The sequence below is a fragment of the Erithacus rubecula genome (genome assembly GCF_903797595.1).
Source record: "Erithacus rubecula genome assembly, chromosome: 28".
Classification (NCBI taxonomy): Eukaryota; Metazoa; Chordata; class Aves; order Passeriformes; family Muscicapidae; genus Erithacus; species Erithacus rubecula.
The window spans coordinates 477,288-493,950 of NC_136680.1; the positions used below are offsets into that span (position 1 = coordinate 477,288).

General features: G+C 52.0%; 1 protein-coding gene across 1 annotated transcript in view; it reads left to right on the forward strand.

Moving 5' to 3' along the window:
• Nucleotides 1–8,474, forward strand: part of PTPRS (protein tyrosine phosphatase receptor type S) — a 149,422-nt gene extending 140,948 nt beyond the window's left edge. Inside the window, exons 28-35 of the mRNA XM_079328149.1 lie at nucleotides 102–256; nucleotides 1,882–2,167; nucleotides 2,504–2,682; nucleotides 3,030–3,156; nucleotides 3,272–3,397; nucleotides 4,572–4,726; nucleotides 5,401–5,536; nucleotides 6,348–8,474. Of these exons, the coding sequence (XP_079184275.1) occupies nucleotides 102–256; nucleotides 1,882–2,167; nucleotides 2,504–2,682; nucleotides 3,030–3,156; nucleotides 3,272–3,397; nucleotides 4,572–4,726; nucleotides 5,401–5,536; nucleotides 6,348–6,416 (1,233 nt within the window). The 3' untranslated portion in view covers nucleotides 6,417–8,474. The remainder of the gene's footprint in view (nucleotides 1–101; nucleotides 257–1,881; nucleotides 2,168–2,503; nucleotides 2,683–3,029; nucleotides 3,157–3,271; nucleotides 3,398–4,571; nucleotides 4,727–5,400; nucleotides 5,537–6,347) is intronic.
• Nucleotides 8,475–16,663: the final 8,189 nt, after the last annotated feature.

Consider the following 16,663-nt stretch of genomic DNA (forward strand, 5'->3'; position numbering starts at 1 on the left):
AGCTGCTGCTGCTGCTGCTGCTGTGCCCCCGGGGCTGGGCTGTGGCACCCCCAGCACAGGCAGCTCTGGGGGGCTGTGCCCCTGACCCTCTGCTCCCCCAGAACGGCTCCAGCGAGAAGCGCGAGGTGCGGCAGTTCCAGTTCACAGCCTGGCCCGACCACGGCGTGCCCGAGTACCCCACCCCCTTCCTGGCCTTCCTCAGGAGGGTGAAAACCTGCAACCCCCCAGATGCTGGGCCCATCGTGGTGCACTGCAGGTACAGCTCCCTTCCCCTGGCACCCACCTGGGAGGGTGTGGCTTTACCTGGGGACAGGACAGCTCTTAGCCAGAGGTGGATCCAGACAGCATCTGAGAGGGAAACCTGGGGATTCCATTGGCCACAGCATTTCCTGAGATGATGAGGGGTGAAATTTGTGCCAGATCACTTGGATTGAGTGTTCCAGGCCAGGCTGGACAGGGCTTGGAGCCACCTGCTCCAGAGGAAAATGTCCCTGCCCATGGCAGGGGGTGGGACTGGATGGGCTTTGGGGTCCCTTTGAAACCAAACCCCTCTGGGATTTGATGATCTTGTTAAGCAGTGGGAAGTGCCTGGTGCTGTCCCAGTGTGTAGTTCTGTGTGGTGGGGTTGTCTCTGGTCACAGTGAGAAAGGAGGAGGATCAGGTGTGGCCTTGGAGGGTGCTGGAGGTGTTTGGGAGCCAGAGCTGCAGTGATTGACAGAGGGTTTCTGAGTGCTGCAGCCTCTCTGATAATGCCAGGCTGAAGGCAGGTAACATTCCCTAATTCAATTTACACCCCAGTGAGGAATCCTTGAAGCCTCAGTGCAGATAAATGCCTGTGTTCCTCAGGAGGGTGTGGAGGAGCCTGTGGGCTCCTGGGCACTGGGGGAAGATCTGAATTGTGCAGGCTGATGGGGAAGCTAATCCTGCCTCTGCTGGAGGATGCCATTTAAACAGCCTTTGTGAGTGGGCAACTTATCACTACCCTTGCAGATGGCAATTATTGTGCACCTCAGAAAATGAATAAAGAGCTGTCAGCTCACAACCAGCTCCCAGATCAGCTGTTAAATTCTTGCCAAAGCTCCAGTCACCTGCTTGGTTCAGGTGTTAGGCAGTCTAATTAACAGAGATCAAGGGGGCTCGATGAAGAAAGGGACAGCACTGGAATGGTAAAAGGGAGCCCTTTATTAGCATGGCACCAGAGAGCACAGAGCCCTGCTGAGGCACAAATGCCATTACACACAGGTCTGCTGTTACCTGATGCACAAAACCATTGAGGAGAGAGGTGACGCACGTTACTCATTACAGCACCAGTGCTTTTTCAGCTGCTGAGATCTGAGATTAAAGAGGCTCTTTCAGCCTTCAGATCCTCCCAGCCCCTCGCTGGAGCCTCGGGCTGCCACCGGCCTGGGTGTCACTGGGGAGGGGACACAGGGCAGAGCATTTGGGGGCACAGGGCAGAGCATTTGGGGGGACAGGGCAGGGCATTTGGGGGCACAGGGCAGGGCATTTGGGGGGGCACAGGGCAGAGCATTTGGGGGCACAGGGCAGATCATTTGGGGGCACAGGGCAGGGCATTTGGGGGCACAGGGCAGAGTGGAGGGGCCATGGCACCTGCCCAGAGGAAGGACAGACCATCACTCCCTGTCCCTCTCCCTGTCCCTGTCCCTGTCCCTTCTCCCTGTCCCTGTCCCTGTCCCTGTCCCCTGCCCCTCTCCCTGCCCCTCTCCCTGCCCCTGTCCCTGCCCCCCTCCCTTTCCCCTGTCCCTGTCCCTGTCCCCTGTCCCTGTCCCTGTCCCTGCCCCTCTCCCTGCCCCTGTCCCTGCCCCTCTCCCTGTCCCTGTCCCTGTCCCTGTCCCTGTCCCTGTCCCTGTCCCTGTGCAGTGCGGGCGTGGGACGCACCGGCTGCTTCATCGTGATCGACGCCATGCTGGAGAGGATCAAGCACGAGAAGACCGTGGACATCTACGGGCACGTCACCCTCATGAGGTCCCAGCGCAACTACATGGTGCAGACTGAGGACCAGTACAGCTTCATCCACGATGCCTTGCTGGAGGCCGTGGCCTGCGGCAACACCGAGGTGCCGGCTCGGAACCTCTACAGCTACATCCAGAAACTGGCGCAGATCGAGGCCCGGGAGCACGTCACGGGCATGGAGCTGGAGTTCAAGGTGAGCCTGGGCTGGGAGGGGGCAGCAGGGCCTGCCCAGGGCTGGGTGACACCCCGCTGCTTCCATGTGGCAGCTGGTTCCATTGCTGGGTTATGCAGCTCCATGGGGACACCTGCCCGGCACCACACCCCTGCTCATCCCAGCTCCAGACTGAGTGCACCGCTTCCTAGATTGAACTTTTTTGGCGGTAGCACTATTTTCTGAATGCTTGGCTTAGGGGAAGGCCTCAGCCCCACAGACAAACCCCAGGAGGCACAAGAGGGTGGGACAGAGTGGGTGAAGGGTCAGGAGAGCCCAGCTGAGGGGCTGCCTGTCCCTGCCTGTCCCTGCCCGCAGCGCCTGGCCAACTCCAAGGCGCACACCTCGCGCTTCATCAGCGCCAACCTGCCCTGCAACAAGTTCAAGAACCGCCTGGTGAACATCATGCCCTACGAGAGCACCCGCGTGTGCCTGCAGCCCATCCGCGGCGTGGAGGGCTCTGACTACATCAATGCCAGCTTCATTGATGGCTACAGGTACTGCCCCTGTGCCCTGTGCCACTGTGCCCTGAGCCCTGTGCCCTGTGCCCCTGTGCCCTGTGCCCCTGTGCCCCTGGGCCCCTGGGATAGACTCAGGGACAGAGATAAACCCATGGGCTACATCAACGCCAGCTTCATCGACGGCTACAGGTACTGCCCCTGTGCCCTGTGCCCCTGGGCCCTGTGCCCTGTGCCCTGTGCCCCTGGGGTGTGTGCCCTGTGCCCCTGTGCCCTGAACCCTGTGCCCTGTGCCCTGTTCTAGTCCTTCCCCACTCTCCAGCCTTTCCAAAGCTGCTGCCTGTGCAGAGCTTCCCCCTGACTCCTCCTTGCTCTGGGCTCCCCAGGAAGCAGAAGGCTTACATTGCCACCCAGGGGCCACTGGCTGAGACCACCGAGGATTTCTGGAGGATGCTCTGGGAAAACAACTCCACCATCGTGGTGATGCTGACCAAGCTCCGAGAGATGGGGCGGGTGAGTGGGGCTGGGGGGCTGGGGGGACCCTGCAGGGCAGGGGCTCCCAGGGGCCAGCAGGAGCCAGCAGGGGCCAGCAGGGGCTCCCCTGGCTGACAGGCCTGTCTGCCCCCAGGAGAAGTGCCACCAGTACTGGCCCGCAGAGCGCTCGGCGCGGTACCAGTACTTCGTGGTGGATCCCATGGCCGAGTACAACATGCCCCAGTACATCCTGAGGGAGTTCAAGGTCACAGATGCCAGGGTAGGTGCTGCTCTGGGCTGGGCTGGGCTGGGCTGGGCTGGCAGCAGGCACAGGGGCTGGTGGGCTGGCTGATCCCACACTTTCTCTGGGACCATCGGTGGGGGAGAACTCAGAATATCCTGGTTGGAAAGGACCCACCAGGGCATCGAGTCCTGCACAGAACAAGGTGTGGGTCGGGCTCTGCTCCCAGCACAAGGTGGAGCAGCCTCAGGCTGTGCCAGGGGAGGTTCAGGTTGGACATCAGCAGGAATTTCTCCAGGCAAGTGTGGTCAGGTGCTGAAAGGGGCTGCCCAGGGAGGCTTGGGGTCTGTGTGCCTCAGAGCTCAGCTGTGATGAGGAACAGAACACACACACAGATTGTACTGGAATATTTGTTCTTACAAATTGAAAGAAGTTTCAAACCTCTCTCACTGCCTTGAGTTGCTTTGTTAGAGATGTGCCTGGCTTTGGGGTTTAGCTGCAGCTTATTTGAGGTGAAAGCAGAAGGTCTTTTGTCTTCCCCCAAAAGCTGATAGAAATCTTGCAAAGGTTTCTGTGCACCCTACAGAAAATGAGCTCTGCCATGGCTGGGAGAGGAGCCACTGTCAGTCATGTCCAAAGGGACAAATTCACTCCAATAATCTTCGATTCAATGTCAGGTTTCTCATCCGAAGGAACATTTCAATCCCTTCTCAAATTTCTGTAGCAAACATAACCCTCCCTGTCACAGCACAGCTTTTGAGGTTGCCAAAGTATTCCAGAACCTGATAATTCAATTTGCAAGGTTGAGGAGGAGGATGCCTCATCAGTCCTCGTAAAACAAGATTTATCTTCCTGTCAGCTGTAATTCTGACACTGTGGCAATTCTTTGTGAAGATTGATTAGAGAGGCCAACACCTCACCTTGAATGTTCCTGAAGACTCCATCTGTGCTGTCTGCAGTGGTCAGAGCTTTCAGCACCTGCCAGGATATGGATCTGTGCTGACAGCCTGACTCCAGGCACGTCAGCTGCAGCACAAGCAGCTCCATCACCATGGGGCTGGGTAATGAATACGTGTGCACTCGACTGCAACACTCACTTGCCTCAACTTTTCATGCCCTTTAACAAACCAGCAACACAAGCAGGGGAGTTTTCTGCCTTTTCTGTCTGTCCTCACAAGTGCAGGTGTCTGACTGCTGCTGTTTTGTCCCCCAGGATGGTCAGTCACGAACTGTTCGTCAGTTCCAGTTCACTGACTGGCCTGAGCAAGGTGTGCCAAAATCAGGAGAGGGTTTCATCGACTTCATTGGGCAGGTGCACAAGACCAAGGAGCAGTTTGGTCAGGATGGCCCCATCTCTGTCCACTGCAGGTAGGCCCATGGACAGCCCTCATCCATGGCAAGGAAGGAGTTAAAATCCAGCTATCCCCCCTTTCCCACCCCGTCCTTGCAAGGAGATTTCTTGGCAGTGTTGGTGCCAAACACTTTCCTCTGCCAGCCAAATTTATCTCCCTTCAGCCCTGGCACTGCCCACAGTGCTTTTCACCCTTTGTATTCAGAGGGGAGGTTTGCAATACTCTGAAGGAGATGGGACCCACAGTGTTATGTATTGCATATCTATAGAATATCTGTAATGTTTACCTGCAGAACCACAACCATCAGTTCAATTCAGTCCCAGCCCAATTTACACCTCCAGCACTGCTGGGCTGTGTTTGCTGCTAGAAGCAACAATTACCCACAGGCAGAAGAGGATGATCTATTCTTAATAAAATAATTATTTAATTTCAGAAGCTCAGTATTACATACTAGGAATAATTCTTCCACTGAATGCTGTTTACCCAAAGCTTTTAACTTTTTAAATTTCCCTTTCTCAGACATTGTTTGGGTCACACTCTGGCACTTGGGTTATTTCTGGGGTTCTTTCCTGGAGCCTGAGCCAGGCTCTTCACTCCCAACACGTTCAGAGGGCACAGCTCACCCCAGGCAGCTTTACAGGAGCATTTGGGCACTGTAGCCCCCAATCCCTGTCTGTTCCTCCCCTGCAGTGCTGGTGTGGGCAGGACTGGGGTGTTCATCACCCTGAGCATCGTGCTGGAGCGGATGCGCTACGAGGGGGTTGTAGATATTTTCCAGACAGTGAAGATGCTGCGAACACAACGACCTGCAATGGTGCAAACAGAGGTGAGGGGGCCTGTCCTGTGCCAGGAATCCTGGCTTGGGTTGGGTTGGGTGGGTTGGGTTGGTTGGATTGGGTGGGGTTGGGTTGGGTGGGTTGGGTTGGTTGGGTTGGGTGGGGTTGGGTTGGGTGGGTTGGGTTGGTTGGATTGGGTGGGGTTGGGTTGGGTTGGGTTGGGTTGGGTTGGGTTGGGTGGGGTGGGGTTGAGTTGGGTGGGGTTGGGTTGGGTTGGGTGGGGTTGGGTTGGGTGGGGTGGGGTTGGGTTGGGTTGGGTTGGGTGGGGTTGGGTTGGGTGGGTTGGGTTGGGTTGGGTTGGGTTGGGTTGGGTGGGGTTGGGTTGATTAGGTTGGGTTGATTAGTTTGGGTTGGGTTGGGTTGGATTGAGTTGGGTTATGTTGAGTTGGGTTGGGTCGGTTAGGTTGGGTTGGTTGAGTTGGTAATGGTTTCTAATGGTTTTTAACCATTAACAATTACCAAACCCTCACCTAAGCTCACTCAGCAAGCCCAGGCTGCAGTGCTGACTTCAGCTAAGAAATACAAAATATATATTAAAAAAAAAAAAAATCCTGTTGTTAGAAAGTGTCTTAAAGGTTCCAAGAATTAAAGAAGCAGAATCTGGCTATGGGGCTGGCAGTGTGGGGGGTGTTCAGTACCTGAGAGCTCAGACAGAACGGGAGGAGCTGGAACTCCCCTCTGCCAGGAGCTCCCAGCCCTGTGGATCAGAGGCTCCTGCTCAGCCTTGGGCTGCCTGGAGAGCAGGACAGGGGTCCTGAGGAGCCCATCCCCAGCTCTGAGGCTGCTTCTCTTTGTTGGCAGGATGAATACCAGTTCTGTTACCAGGCAGCTCTGGAGTATCTGGGAAGTTTTGATCACTATGCAACATAAAAAGCCATCGTTGTGCAGACTCTACCAACCACTTCAGTCCTGGCAGCCTCTTCTGACCCAGGAGGAGCTCTTGAACTTACAAAACTGACTCAGAAGAACCTTTTCATCTGGACAGTGCATCGGGTGCAGGGGGAGGATTGGAAGGAACACCCCTTGGGGAACTCCATGTTGTAACCTGGCCCTGCAGGGCAGCTCAGGAGAGCTGCTCAGAGCTGCTCTGGACCTGGGGAGGACGATGGACACGGGGCCACTGATCCCAGAGCTCCACCACACCTTGGAACTGCTTCTGCTGGAGAAGGGAAGGAAAAACGACTTTGGTTACATCATTAGAGTTCAGTTTATTTACTAATATAGTTGGCAGTCTTTAAAGGAAGTCACTTGCAGGATTGAAGGTGTTCTGTGAAAGAAAATGAACGAAATCTCAACACTTAGGCAAACTTAGGGTCAGGAGTTCTTCTAGCTGGAGTCTTAATAACCTCAGTATCAGCATTGGGATGTTCTGGGCCTGCAGGCACCTTGCAAACAGCATTCACAGGATGCCCCTGCCACACCAGAGGTTTTATAGCTCACATTTTGAATACTTGGAACATTCCTCATTTCTTCTAATTCCAAAATTTATTTTTTAGGATATTTAAAAGGATAGAGTGAGAGTTAGAACCCCCCGAGCTGGCTGTGGGGGGCAGCCCCTGCCCTGGTGGGGTCTCTGTGCTGCCTCTGGCCCCTTTCCCTGGAGCAGGTGGGGACAAGGGCAGCCCCTTGCCCTGTGCACATCCACACCCTGGGCAGCGTGTCCCCCTCTCCTGCCAGCATCATCTCCCTGCCAGGACCCCCGGAGCACCTGCAGGACCTGATTCCCACACTCCAGCTGCTCCCTGGGGCCAGCCCTGCCTCTGCCCCCAGCAGCTCTGGGGAGCTCCTCTCAGGACTGGCCCAGCACTCCTGGCACATCTCCCACATCCCACTGTCCCCACCCTGCCCCAGCTGTCAGAGAACTGGGAAAGATCCAGGAAGGTGCATCCAATGGCAAATACTGTGAGTGGCTTTCTTTAAAGTATCGATGTAACTGTAACAAGTGACATTACCTTTTTTTTAAATAGTGTATTTTTTCCTTTTTTTTTTTTTTTTAAAGACAAAGAATATCAGTCAATGAATTTAAAAGAAAAATTTGCTTATTTGTTCATATTATGTTCAAAGACAGTCTATTTTTTCACTGTAGAAATGTTACGTGTAATGGCTGTGATATATAAAAATGCAGTGCAAATTGCTACTTCTACATATTGCTTTTCTACCATTTAAAAGGTTTAACTTGCTCATGTAAGAACAAAATGTCCTTTCTGGATTTTTTTTATTTTATTATTGTTGATTTTTTTTTGTTCTCTTGTTTTCAGTCACAGACATATCCCAGGTCCTGGAAGGGTGGGGGAGCAGCAGGTGGAGGGGTGGTGGCAGTGCCAATTCCCTCCCCTTCAGCTGTGGCCATTCAGGGCCAGGGCTGAACTGGGAGATCCAACACCACCAGTGGCTTTTGCTGGCTGGAGACAGAGATGTGACTGTGGAGCCTTGAACCCATCAGGTGTTTTAACAGCCCAGGCACCAGCCTGGCCTGGCTGTGCTGCCTGTGCCTCCAGTGCCAGCAGCTTTCCTGCAGCCCTGCACAGATATCTGAGAAAAGCCACCCTGCCCCAAGCTCTGCTCACCTCTGCCCTCTCCTTTTTTTTATTTTTCTAGAAGGGGTAATCATGGCCATCAAGTGCTGCCCAGAACCCCCCACACAACTCATTTCCTGTCTTTAACTGAAAAAAAAAGAAAAAAAAAAAAGAACCGACTGAAAGGCTTCTTTGAGATTTTACTTATTTGTGTGAAAGTTGCCCAAATTTCTAAGTATGTTGCAGCAAAATCTTACTGGACAAGTTGGGGGGTGGGGGGAGGTTTTTTTCTTTGTATGAGAGCAAAGTGCTGTTGCTTTCACACTGTTATTTCAAACTGAAACAGTAAGTGGTTTTCATACCACGGTGTATGTAGATATATTGACTTTGTATTAAAGGAAGATTGTCTGAACGTGCTGCAGCCCTGTGTGTGTGGGAGGGGCAGGGGCTCTGCTGGGGCAGGGACCCCCCAATCCATCCTGCTGCTGTCCCTCTGCACAGGAGCTGCTCCTCTGGGAGCTTTGGGCTCACAGGTGCAGGCACGGGGCTGCTGCTTTAGGGTCCTTCCAACCCAAACCACCCTGGAGTCCTCTGAGCCCCTGAAAACCCCTTGATCCAGAGCCTGAGCCAAGCCAAAGGCTTTGCCAAGCCTGAATCCTGCTCAGGTGGGTCCAGTCCAGCCTGAGCTTCCCACCCCCCCCAGCTTAGGCCAGGCAGGAGCAGGCAGGGTTTGGAGTGATGGAAGAGCAGATCTGGGATCTTCCCTCCCTCTCCCTGCTACACTGACAGCAGCAGCAGCAGCCTGACACCAGCTGAAAGAAAAGAACAAAAATTTAATTAGCAAGTTGACGGAGAGCCAGGCTGAGCTCCAGGTGAGCTGAGATCCCAGGGAATGACACCACCTCCAAAATGCTGTTACTCCATGTGAGAGCTGGGGCAGGAGGGAGCCAAGCACACATCAAACAGCAGCACAGGATGGCACAGGAAAAAAGGGAAAGGAATCAAACCCAGCAATCTCCTGGTTTCTAACACATCTCATGGAGGTGAGTCCCTCCAGGCAGCCTGGGAATAGAAATGAGCTCTGACTCCAGAATCTGGGCTCAAAGGAAATCTGTGGCACGAGCCACGGGACAGGGACCTCAGAGCCTCACATCAGGGAGGGGATTTTTGATGCTCACTTTGTGTTGTCATTGAAGAGTAGAAAGGAAAAACTGATTCTTCTTCTAAGTTCTGTCTCTCAGCCCTCCCTCCCTGCACTCCCAGCTCTGCTGTTCTGCCTCTCTGGGATGATGATCATCCCCATCACTGCTCTCCAGGCTCCAATTCTGGCTCCATCCTCTCTGTGACCATCCCCTGGGATGAAATGCAAACCCCTCACAGAACTGAAATAAATTCCACATGGAGCACAGGAAGGTGAGTGGCAAAGAGAATTGGAACAACAGCTGGGAACTAAGTGAATCTTTCATAAAATCCCAACCAACTCCACAGGAAGCCAGTTAGGGAAGCAAATACAGGATGAAATCTTCTCACAGAATCATGGGGTGTCTTGAATTGGAAGGGACCCAAAAGGATCATCCAGGCCAGCCCCTGTCCCTGAACAGGCACCCCAAAATCCCACCCTGAGCACCCCTGGAGCTCTGGCATCCCTGGGACCTGGGCAGGGCCCAGCAGCAGTGAGGCTCACAGGGAGGAGCTGCTGGAATTAAATCCCCATTGCAGGTTTTGAATGTGACAGCCTGGCATAGGGATTAATAAATGATAAACTAAATGACAACACAAATTATTCCAGGCTCTGGGATGTGCACAGTGCACCCTGGTGCCCATCCCAGCTGCAAAGAGCAAATGAAAGAGGAATTGCTGCTCTGAGCTCAGTCTCTCCAGACTGGCTATGCCAGGCAGCACCAGCCTGAAACCTGGCACGGGGCTGGCTCTGGTTTTAATTAAACTCCAAGTGATGGCCCATTAATGCCCATTTACAGCAGGGCAGGGGGGGCTCTTGTTCCTTATTGATCCCAGGGCTTTTTCCCTCTCTCTCTCACCAGCTGACAGCTTTGACAGTGAGTTTATTGGAGATGTGGAAGGAGTCAGTCACTGCAGGGAATGATTTCCAGAGCAGGATGTCACAGGGCTCGAGCTCTGGCTCCCCACAGATCATGGACAGGTTTTACAGGGGATCTCAGAGCCCTGTTTTATTAAAGGTGAGGAGACACAGAGCAGAGCCAAACCCACCCCTCCAGCTGAGTTTGCAGAGTGTCCAGGGCAGGGCTCAGAACAGCAGATCCAGAACAGGAACAGGAACAGGAACATCCCTGGCAGGACTCAGAGCTGCTCCCATCTCCAGGGCCCAGCACTGGCCTGAAGAATCCTGGCTGGATTCTCCTGGGTCTGATCAGTGTCTCTGGAAGCTCTGCCAAGGCTCATCCAGAGCCCCCAGGCTGCCCCATAAAGCTCAGACCAGCAGAGCCCAGCTCAGGGGCTGGCAGGGAGCAGGTTTGTCCCAGTTCCCATTTCCACCACACTGAGCAAACCCAGTTTGTGCTCAGCTGGAATCTGCAGCAGCCTGGATGCCAAATCCCTGAGGGATTGATCTGCAAGAGCCCCCAGGCCCCTGCACAGCCCTAAACCCAGAGCCCCCAGTGCCCTGCAGCAGAACAAAGGCTTTAAAGCAGCTGTAACTGTAATTTACATTCCAGAGGAAAAGGAAAAGCTTTTCTTGGTTTACAGAATTACCCAAGTGGCAAAGCAGTTCCCAGGCCAGGAGAAATTCCTCACGTTGCAATATGCTTTAATTATACCAAGAGCAGCAGTAACAGACCGAGAAATCAATTCCTTCTCCTCAATAAGATGGTTGCAAATTCCAAGTCGGCAACTGAACAGATGTAGAACTGAAATGGAAAAAGTAAATACCCTCAGAGGTGCTGGGAAAATCGTCTTCCTATTGCTACAAGTTTATCCTCTGGGAAGGGGATACAGGGAGCTGCTCCCAGATTTCCCAAGGAGGGAACCAGGAGTTCAGTCACCCCCACTCAGCATCACCAGAGCTGCCAGGCTGTGATGGGAGGTGACAATTCCTGGATGGGAGGTGACAATTCCTGCCTGTGGAACCACAGACCCCTCCAGCTCCCCCCAGCTTTCATCTCCCTGCTCTTGCATTGTCTGTGATCCATCCCTGCAGAGCAGGAATTGGGGTCCCTGCCCTGGCCCAGGGGTCAGAGCCCACCCAGCAGGAGGAATCCTGCTCGGGAGTTTGGGCAGAGGGCAGAGGGCAGATGGCAGCCCCAGATTAATGGGTTACACAAGGGCTTTATCCCGGGTTTACTGAGGATAATAAACCCCTCAGGGAAAAAAAACTGTGTCCAAATGATTAAAAAAAAAATCTCTTTAAATATATAAGGTTGTGCCTGAGCCGTGTAAGGTGTTGTTCAGGAAATTGCTGAACATCAGACAGTCAGAGCCCAGCAGCTCCCGGGGGATCAGAGCAGGGTGGGGATGGCAAACAACGACCCCACCCAGCCCAGAGGCGGATTTTGTGTCTCTGGGGACGCGAACACCTGCCCGAGGCTGAGCCGGGCTGGGCAGTGCCGGGGCAGTGATGGGTGAATGCAGCAATGGGAGCGGCTGAAAGGCTCCTTCCAGCCCAGTCCGGAGCTGCCCAAACCTGGGCTGTCCCTGGGCTGTCCCCGGGGTGTCCCCAGGGTGTCCCTGGAGTGTCCCCAGGGTGTCCCTGCTGCCAGCAGGGCTCTGGGCACTCCCCCTCTCCCACCTCCCTCTCCTCAGAGCTCCTGGACTTGCAGGAGGGGTCACATTTTAGAGTATCCCCTTTTAGCTGTAAATAATTTTTTTAGGTTGAAACCTGAAGATAAATCAAACCAAATTACTATTCCCCCAGGAAAAGCAGATTCAAATTGTTGGCAAATTTTTATCTAAATAATGTTTAAATTTTAAAAAGGGGGGAGAAAAAACTAATTACATCTTTGTGTGGAAGATCATAAATCACATAATTACAATGGGAACCTCTGCATCTTTCCAACAGACCAAAAGCAGACTACACAAGTTCTTATCTCATTACTGTTTAATTAAGAATTATGTTTGAGCATCTTCTTTTTAATTATCACGGAGCCCAGATGACTTTTAATCTCCTTTTTACCCAAAATGAGGGAAGGTGCAGTCCAAAACGGGCACTAATGAATTTACAATTTGCTCTTTGGGGAACTTTAATAAAATTTACTCCACACAGAAGATTAACACTGATAAAGTGAACTTCCAAAGGGAGCATTTGGCTCCTTTCAGTTGGCACCACAGAGGGGACACAGAGGGGTCACTCTGGGACTTCCACACACGGTTCTGGGATGCACCTGCACCCCAAAAACACAAAAATCCCGGGGGGAGCAGGGATGGGGATGGGAACCAGGAGCTGTGACTGCTCCAAACCCCAATGTCAGCCCTGCCCCCTCCCAAAATCCCACCCTGGGGCTGGAGGATCCCATTCCCTCCTCTGAGCACCAGGAAAAGCTTTTCCCACCAGAACCTTTCCCCAGCAGGGCTCTGCTGAGCCTGTGACCCAGGTGACAAGAACACACACTGATAATATTTATAAACATGTGAGGAGTTGCTTAAGCCCAGCACACAGCAAATACCTTTTAATTCAATTGGCTGAATTGACACAGGGAGATTATTAGTTTTCAGTAAGATTTGATTCAATTAATTAGCCTGAAAATATCAGCACAGCCAGGCAAGCAAAGAAAAACAGAGATAAATCCCTGCCATGGTGCTGCTTCATCTTTTAAAGGCAATTAACTCTTAGTTATTAGCTTTTAATTAGGGAATAATAATGACACCATTAATACAGTTTATTATACTTGTCAGCAGACAGCTGTTCCAAGCAGATTCTGTTATCAGATCCTGGCTTTTGTCTGCTCCTGGCAGGAGGGGAGCAGGGCTGGGGGTCCCTCTGCCCACCCGGGGGTGCAGCAGGAATCTGAGCTCAGGAGGCTCCCAGAATTACAGAATAACAGAATTACCAGAATTACAGAATAACAGAATAACAGAATTACAGAATTACAGAATAACAGAATAACAGAATAACCAGAATAACAGAATAACAGAATAACAGAATTACAGAATAACAGAATAACAGAATAACAAAATAACAGAATAACCAGAATTACAGAATAACAAAATAACAGAATTACAGAATAACAGAATAACAGAATAACAGAAATACAGAATTACAGAATTACAGAATAACAGAATAACAAAATAACAGAATAACCAGAATTACAGAATAACAGAATAACAGAAATACAGAATTACAAAATTACAGAATAACAGAATTACAGAATAAGAGAATTACCAGAAATACAGAATTACAGAATCCCCAGAGGGGTCAGAGCCCCTCTGGTTCCTCCCTCCTGGGGGTCCCTGGCTGTGCCTTTGGTGTTTCTGTCCCTGATAATTCCTGAGCCTTTCCTGGGCCAAAGGTGTTTCACAGCACCTGAGATGGATCCCAAACCAACACCAGAAACTCCCCTGGTTTATTTTCTTGTTCTCTCAGCTTCATCCCCCTCTTTGCAAGTGCTGAGCAGAGCAGGGCAGAGCTGACTTGGAAATAAATAATCACCTGAAAGAAATGAAGGACTTGGAATAATTCCCATTCCCATTCCAATCCCATTCCACCCCAGTGCCAGGCCCGTGTCCCCGTGTGCAGGCAGCTGCCAGGGCTACCAGGAACATCTTGGAATTCTCTTTCTTTTTGCCCCAAATTTATTGTGAAACTTCAAATCCTGCTGTAAGAGCAACAGCCACGACCTTGGCAGTGGCCAAATGCCTCAAGTTTTCATTTCTGTGTCTGCTGAATCACCAAAATAAAATCTCCAGAGGCCAGTGATTACACAGCAAACCACATTTCCCATTATTTTTCCCATTATCCTGTTTCACTGTGTTCCAGCAGAGACTGGAAACCATTTCCAGGCACAAACCTCTTCACCGTGGTTTTTTTATTCCTTTATCACACAGGAATTAATCTTACCCTGAATTATGCACACAGGATGCTCCAGGAGCACAAAAACACAATGCCATAAATTTCCCCCATCTACTCTGGAGTTAATAAATCACCAAAATAAGTGTAAAATATTCTGGGTTCCAGCACCTTGGTTTTAATTTGTTTCCCTTGCTCTGGACTGGACGAAGCCCTAAGGGAAACATCAGGACCTCCTTGAATTTTCTTCCTCCCCTCCCAACAAAGTGCAGCCAGATCCTGAGGAAAGAAACCAACGTGGAGTAGGAACAAAGCAGCTGGGGGAGCCTATCTGCAATTTTCTACAGGAAAGCAGAGTTATTAAATTGAAAGCAAAGCTGTACAAAAGGAAAAACTTCCCCCACTGAGCACTGACATGAAAATGAGGAGGAGGAGGAGGATGGCAGGAGAAGAACAAGGGAGAAACCAGGAACACCCAGACCTGGAAACTGCAGCACGGGGGCTGCACTGAGGGGAGAAGGGAACAGGGGGGAAATCGGGAAAAGGGAAAAAAGGGAAAAGGGAATAGGGAACAGGGAAAGGAGCAGAGGGCTGGGAAGCTGCAGCAGGACACGGTAGCTCCTCGGTTTGGGAGAATCACAGAAGTGAGAAATGGCAGCGTTGAACAAGCAGCCAATTGTCCCTAAGCTGAATTAGTGAGAAATGTGATGATAAATTGCTGCTGTAACCCAGCCCCATCCCCAGCACGGGGATCTCACAGTTGTGCTCAGGCAGATTTTTCCCTTGGTGCTGACAAAAATCTCCCACTAATCACCCCAGGCAGGCACAAAGCTCCTGGATTGCAGAGTTAATTCCGTGTTCCAGCTGAATCCCAGATTAAGCAGACACGGCTCCGGCTCCAGGGCTCGGAGCTGCTCAGGTAACAGAGAAGGAAAAGCCTCAAGGGAATCGGGCTCAGAGCAGAGCCCCCTCCTGCCCCGTGGCTTCTGCACAGAGAAACTGCCCAGCCACCCTCTGTCCCTCCAATCATCCCAACTCATCTCTTCTTTCGGTCCCTGCTCCTCTCCAGGCCTGGATCGTGGCTAACTGGCCGCTCACTCCTAATCAAACACAATTTGCTGCATTTTCCAGAGATGGCTCTGTTCAATGAAGCAGATGAGCAGTGGATCTGGCCATGCCTTTATTTTTAAACCCTGATCTGGGGCACAAGGGAGGGGATACTCCTGTTCAGAGCAGCCTGGCTGCTGGGGGATATTAGCAGCTGGCATCTGAAACGGCAAGGCTGGGGTGGAGAGCAAAGCCAACGTGAACTGTGCTGAAACAGAGCCCAAACCCTGTTTGTTCCACAGGAAAAGTGCTGAAGCTGTGGTGGCTGTGTAGTTCCAAACAGTATTTGCACAGTGACCTTTACATTTCCCCTCTTGGAAACCAAAAATTTAATTGTTTTGCCACTCTCATGCAGAATAAATAACTCCCAGCGATTTTCTGTTGGTGAGCAAGTAACCCAAGGACTTCTCTTCTTCTGCTATCAAAGCTGCCAAATAATTCTGTGTCAACAGCTCCAGCTCATTGGAAGTCTCAGCATTGTGCCAAAGCTGCTTTTTTGTGTGCCTGTGCCAGCTCAGTTGTTCTTGGGATGAGGAACAAGCGGTGACCCGAAATCAGCAGCCTCCGGGAATATTTTCCCTGGAATCCCGAGCGAATCCCCCACTCTGCTCCCGCAGCTCCGGGATCTCCGCGGGTCCCGCCTGTGCCGAGCGCTCGGGCTGGGACAGGCTCCGGTTCCTGGGCTTAAACTCCTTAAACTCCTTAAACAACCCCCGAGGGTGGGGAGAGCTGGGTTTAAACTCCTTAAACAACTCCCGAGGGTGGGGAGAGCTGGGTTTAAACTCCTAAACCGCCGAGGGTGAGCTCAGCCCGGGAACCCCGCAGTCTCAAATCCCGCATTCCGGAGCATCCCGAACATTCCTGAACATTCCCAGAGCATTCCCAGAGCATCCCCAGAGCTTTCCCAGAGCATTCCCAGAGTATTCCTGAGTCCCGCATCCCCGGAGCACCCCCGGAGCATCACCAGAGCATTCCCGAACATTCCCGCATCATCCCCGAATCATTCCCGGATCATCCCGCCCCGGGGCTCCGTCCCTCTCTCCGTCCCTCTCTCCCTCCCTCTCTGTCCCTCTCTCCGTCCCTCTCTCCCTCCCTCTCTCCGTCCCTCTCTCCGTCCCTCTCCCCTCCCTCTCTCCGCTGCCGCTGCTCGGGGTCTGTGAATCTCCCGACCCTCGAACAGCTCCGGCTGCTGCCGGCTCCAAGACAATTCCTTCGAATCAAAGGAAAATTAGAGATTTTTTTTTTTCCTTTCAACCTGCAGCGTCAGCCTCATGCTGCAAGAACTGGAGAGGAATTTATCAAAAAGCTCAGGATGGGAAATTTAAGGTGTTTGAATGAAGTTTTGGGAAGATGCTGCTGGAGGAGGTTCAGTGACCTCCTGCTGCACAAAGGACTTAAAACTTAGAAATGAAGAGACTTCAACCCCCCAAAAAGTGTCATTCTGAAATGCTCAACAGCCTTTAATTCATTTTGAACCTAGAGGCAGAGAAAAAAATAGGCAAAAAATACATTACAGC